The sequence below is a fragment of the Crocodylus porosus genome, unplaced genomic scaffold, assembly GCF_001723895.1.
Source record: "Crocodylus porosus isolate Cpor-Errol unplaced genomic scaffold, CroPor_comp1, whole genome shotgun sequence".
NCBI lineage: Eukaryota > Metazoa > Chordata > Crocodylia > Crocodylidae > Crocodylus > Crocodylus porosus.
Genome location: NW_017728907.1, coordinates 62,229,542 through 62,235,260, shown reverse-complemented (window position 1 = coordinate 62,235,260; position 5,719 = coordinate 62,229,542). Strand labels below are relative to the sequence as shown.

The 5,719-nt window shown below is 41.9% G+C and overlaps 1 protein-coding gene across 1 annotated transcript in view; it reads right to left on the bottom strand.

The window, feature by feature from the left end:
* Positions 1-793: 793 nt before the first annotated feature.
* The window catches only part of IL12RB2 (interleukin 12 receptor subunit beta 2), a 25,203-nt gene continuing 20,277 nt past the window's right edge, over positions 794-5,719 (bottom strand). Inside the window, exons 13-16 of the mRNA XM_019530645.1 lie at positions 4,391-4,605; positions 3,275-3,374; positions 2,052-2,980; positions 794-959 (exon numbers count right to left, since the gene is read on the bottom strand). Of these exons, the coding sequence (XP_019386190.1) occupies positions 2,444-2,980; positions 3,275-3,374; positions 4,391-4,605 (852 nt within the window). The 3' untranslated portion in view covers positions 794-959; positions 2,052-2,443. The remainder of the gene's footprint in view (positions 960-2,051; positions 2,981-3,274; positions 3,375-4,390; positions 4,606-5,719) is intronic.

The window sequence follows — 5,719 nt, the reverse complement described above, 5'->3', positions numbered from 1 at the left end:
GTTTTGGAAAAGCTAATTTTGGCCAAATTTATGCAGGAAATGTCCACCAGAGGGTATTAAATCTGATAATGGTGTAACCTCCAGCTTAGGACTCGGCCCTTGGAAGCTGTAGAGGAAGAGAGGCAGAGTAGAGATTAGTTTGGCTAGGTTCTGCATAAATACCTTTTTCCCTTAGGGATCCATTCTCTGTCACTGAGGTACAGGTTACTGGGATAGATGGACTTGTGGTATGACACTTTGTGGCATTTATTATGTTCTTTAAGGAGAGCAACAAAAATTAATTGAGGTCTAGTAAACATGACACAAGGAAAGGTGGAAGACCTGGCACTTCAATCTGGAGAAGGAAAGGATGGGAGATAAATCTTCAAATACAAAATGGCTTGTTATATTACTATCCACTTGTATTGCATATTGTGTATACAGGAGGCAGGGCAAGAGGTAATATTCTTAAATTGTAGGAAAATGTAGGTTGGATATTAAGTAGAACTATCTATGGGGTTGTTAAAGCACCAAAACATATTATCCCTGGAGACTGGGCTGCTGTAAGTGTTTAAGTACAACTCCTACATAGGGTGGTTTAGATATGGGGCAGATTCTGCCTTGAGCCATCTGAAATCCCTTCCAGCTGTGTTCTTGCATGATTCTGCTTATTCTTTTGCCATATTATCAATTGTACAAGTACTATTGAACACTAAAGGAATATATCTAAAACAAGTATTACAGGCATAGAGCACAGGACGAGTATTTAAATTACACAGTAGCTTGTGATATATTCCTTTATATCTAGTGACAGACCATCTCGCAAATTACAAGGACAAAGGATTATAAAACCAATATTAATGCTAAATGTAAATATTTAATGTAAACTTCACTCTGTTTCTTGGACTGGTAATGCTTGATTAAAACCATCTTGTTGGATTTTTTGGAGTTTCTTTCGTTCTTTCTTACAAATATTTAACCTGGATTGAAAAACAGAAAAAGAACATGATCTAGTGGCAAAAACATTGGTGATTCTGCTTTGGAGCAGAAGTTTCTTTTCCATGAACCCACTTTTAGCCCTTCCCTTTAATGAATAAGGGGAGAACATGAGGGCTGTGTGAGAGGGGGCATCCCTGAGGATGCACCAGTGTCCCCTGAACCCTCTCTCCCACCCTCCCCTAACATCCCTTGAGCATCTAGGGCTAGAAGTTCCACCTCTGCTCCTGGTGCTGCTTACCAAGATGTTCCCTCGTCTCCTCTTGGGCAAAGTACAGACACTTGGGGAGGTGAATTGGGTTCAAAATGGCCTCCCAACTTAACTTGGCCCGGTGCTGATCAGAAATCAATCTAAACCAAGCTTCTGTGCACACAATTGCAGAACTAGGTTTAATATAAACCTGAATCAAAGTAGTATCGAACTTACATGATTTAGATCCAGCTAATGCACAGAACTTCTGTATATTTTCCCTGCGCAGCCCCAGGGCTGGGAATACCCAGCCACCAGCCCCTAGTCCTGGGGCTGCACCAGCTCTACAAGCCACTCCAGGTGCTGCCGCTGCCAGAGCTGAGCAAGTAAGTCCTGATGGGAGGGATGGGGGTGTAGGTTTGCTGGGGGAGGGTTGGGGGCTAAAAATAGCCCTTGGCTTCCCCTTGCCCCCAAGCTTCCCTATGGACTTCCATGAGCCCACTGATCCTTCCAGATCCCAGCAACACCCTGCAGATTGCACCTGGCCCCTCATCCCACCTTCAGGTTGCACCTGGCTCCCCCCCCCCAGCTCTTTCCAGGTTGTGCCTGTCCCCTCATCCCCTGGCACATCCCTGATGCTCTGCCAGCCTGCTAGCTCCCCCCATCCCAATTTACCTGATAGTGGGCAGCCATTTGGAACTGATTGAACCTCCCCCTAGCACCCCTGAAGGCTCGCTGGGAGGTATAAGGTAAGGGGCCTGAGACTCGAGGGGATGCAGCACATCTTGGTGTGTGAGGTGGAGGGGGAACGAGAGAAACAAGTTGGCTGGTTTGCAGCCAAAGGCTGCCATACTTACTAGGGACAGTAGGAGCCTCAACTACTCACCCATCTTTTTCCAGTTTCCAGGGGTTTTATGTTGGACACTCTCCATGTTCTGGGCTGGGTCTGAGGCAATACAGCATAATGAGCTTGTGATTAGTGAAGCTGACTTGGCAGTTGAGTATGATACTTGTACCTTAAAGTAAGGCGCACACAGCTTCAGATCTGTAGGAACACATCACTGCTCTTGGAGAGTAGGTTCTTGTAAGACTTCAAAACAGCATTGCAAAGCAAGGCATTAAAGCAATTCTGAAGAAGACCAGAGTTTCTTGATGTTTTTGGATTTAGCACCTCTACATTTAAGTTACATAATTAACTCTAAAAATAACATTATGGTATTTGTGGATCTGACTAAAGTGCACAAAATGAGGCCAGAATCTTAGAGATGCTTTGCCCGCTTACCCTTTCAAAGAATTGCAGTCCACTTTTATTGCATCCAATGTAAGTTTTCCTCCACCAGAAAACACTGGGGTCAGAAGAGAGGTGGTTGGGAAAACGGAGATTGAATTGTATTCAAGTTCACTGTTATCTTCGTTATCTTCCACTGTGGACACTAATACATTTGAAGGCAAATAATTCACTGTGGTGTCTATAAGTGGATTGGGAAGATAATCAGAAATAGTTTGAATCTGTTCCGTTTCTTCTGCAGCTAGTTTTTTGTACAGGTAGGGAAGCTGACACCCATAGTTGTCTCCATCATCTGCTATGCTTGTTGCCAAAGGTTTGCATTCAGAGTTCTTTTTAGCAGAGTTCTGCTTCTCAAAGCTACCAATTTGCCAATCTTGACTTCCATTGCTTTTATCATTAAAGATGAGCTGGTCCTGGAAAGCCAGAGATTCTCTTTTTATAAAGACCTCCTCTACTTCTATAGTTTCAGGCTCCTCAAAACTGCTCAAATTGCTTAGGAATGGTTTGGGATACAAACTTAGTTCATCCTGGGGTGGGGATAAAAAACACACACTGGTATCAATTCAGAGCTCTATCCTCTCAAAATGCAACAAGTCTGCTTCACAACATCCTTTTATAATATAGCTACACCTCAAACTAAGTGTCGGTGTTGTTCTTTCAATGGGAAGCTTGTCCTACAGCCTACCAGGGCAGGAGAGTGATGAAATATCTCCTCACCATAAGTTCATGTTGTTTTCTTTGTATTGGATCACAAACTTGTGCAGCCTAGATAACTGATATAGGGGGTTGTTATTTTAGCATGATATCACAAGGTGACTTACATTCCCAGATGTGAATTTCTTAGCCCATGAAGAGTTAGCTGGATCTGGAATGGCTTTGCTGTACCACTGAGGTACAAAGGTGGAAAGAAGAGAGCATAATCTGTAAAATGAGCACATGCAATTAAAATCAGTCAGGGCCATTCCTGTAAATATAATGGCTTCAAACTATATTGCTCATATATTTACAATGAAATCTGAAGAATTGCAACATGTAATGTAAGGATACCAAGTAATTGTATTTAATCACTGCAAACTGTCTTGGTATGAACAAGCAGGCTAGCTAGTATCTAGTACAATTAACTTGTAGGAGCCTGGACTAGATTCCATCTAGATATTTGCTTTGATGCTGGTTGCCAATGTGTTTCCCTTCTGGCAATACCTATGGCTGTTCCTTCACCAGACGGTATCTGTCCATCTACTGTACTTTCAGGACAACAGCAGTCATGGTGTCTTGCTATTCGTTACAGCCCATGAATTCCCCACAAGGCTATAGCAATAAGTCCCTTATTCAGTCTTGTATTGATCAAGACTTCGAACATTTCCCTCTCGGCTACCGCTCTTGCCACTACATCTGTTTACAGCAAAACCTGACCATTGCAGAAACCTCCATGCTGAGGTAACCTTGAAGGGTGCCCAGAAGTCAATCTACAATCCAAATGCTTATCTTCCCAGGAGAGCAGCTGAACAATCTCATTCACAGAACTGTACTCTGCACCACGTGCCAGTGATCTTCAAAGTCCAAAAAACAACTACACTGGGGCATAAGGGAGGGTAGATTATGTCCAGCCATTTCGCACACTGTACACTATTAATCCCTATTGAAAGCTTTTTTAGGGCTGACTAAATTGACAAGCTGGGTTAGCTTTTCATAATTACACATAGATAAGTATAGACGTATTGCTTTAAAGCTTGTAGGTGAAATAAATGTAAAAGGTATGAGATCTATAGAAATACCTGTCCCACCAACCTGTATTTACTGACAGTTGATACTCTTTTATTTTAGTAAGTTAAATGACAACAATCCTTGTTAACTTTGCTTGGAATAAAATCGGGTCCATGGATTGAAAACACAGTATGGACCTTTCCACCCTATTTTAGAAAAAAAAAATCACTTACGCTTTCTTAATACATGGCACAGAGCACATGCAGACTGAGATGATAATGAAGATACAAATGGAGAAAATAAGAGTCCATTCTGAAGCACCTGTAAAGACAATGAGCTCATTCTGATAACTAGCATAAAAGCAAATTTTCAATATGCTAGCTTGAATGTGTGTCTGGTCATACTGTAATTGATGTTGGACTGGCTCAAAGTAAAGCCCTAAGTTCATTTAAAGGCAAGAATTTGCAAGGACTTACAAAACTCAGGAAAAAACACTTTGAAGGGGTGAGGGAAAAAGTGACTTAGTGTCAGACATTGTTATTCACGTGCTATCCTCTTTTTTCTCAGGCTACTGAAGAGAGGGCTGATGCAGAGCAGATAAACAGCAGTAAATGCGCTAAGCTATGTCTGCTCAACTGTCACCACCCAAACAGCTCAGGATTTTTGCATAAATTCTTTTTTGGGGGGACAGAAAATGCAGTTTCTAAAAAATCTAATTTTATCCAGTAAAAGAATGATGCTTTAGCTAACATTTTTCCATTTCCTATCTGTGAACCGAAGCAAAAACATCCATTGGTCAAACTGAAGGCAAATGTTTCTTTTCAGGTCAATTCATTAGTCTGTGTCTGCCTGAGTTGCCAGAAGGCCTCTGGACCAGGCTTTCCTCCTGCACCATAGCTCGTGCTGCTCCCACCCCCAATCCCTCCAACCACGAGTTGCAGCACCTTGCAGGAGCCACATAACCACCGTCTATCACGGAAGATGTGGCCAATCTCAATAAAATGTCAAATAATTTGTGTGTCAACATTCTGCTTTTTGAAAAACGTTGATACTAGAACTTTTTGTCTCCATTTGGGATGAAAACATGCCTCAAACTCATGAAATATCCCATGGGATGAGGATTTCGGGGGTTTTTGTGGATGTGTATGCATGCACTCTCACTCATGTGAGAAATTTCTGACCATAGGAAACAAGTGAAATATTTGGGAATTGCAGGATTTCAGATATAACACTACCTTATTCTCAATGGAGTTACGGAAGTAAATGAAGTTTCCCATTGTCAGTGCCATTGGATTCTACTGTATAACTAGCTTAAATACAAGTGGTACTTTGAGGCCAGTGGGAGTATTTGCACTGAATTCTGTGCCAAAACTGCTATTCATTTAATGGGGGCTAAACCCCACTTGCTTACTCACAGAAGAGTTGTACTGCTCTCAGATTGCTATTTTGTCTGTACAATAGATGTCTTGGTGGGAGGACAGGAGTTTGAAGAAAAAGGAATAAGTGGAAAACTTCATAACATATCCAGTTGGAAAGGTAGGAATTAAGGAATAAGAGGGGTG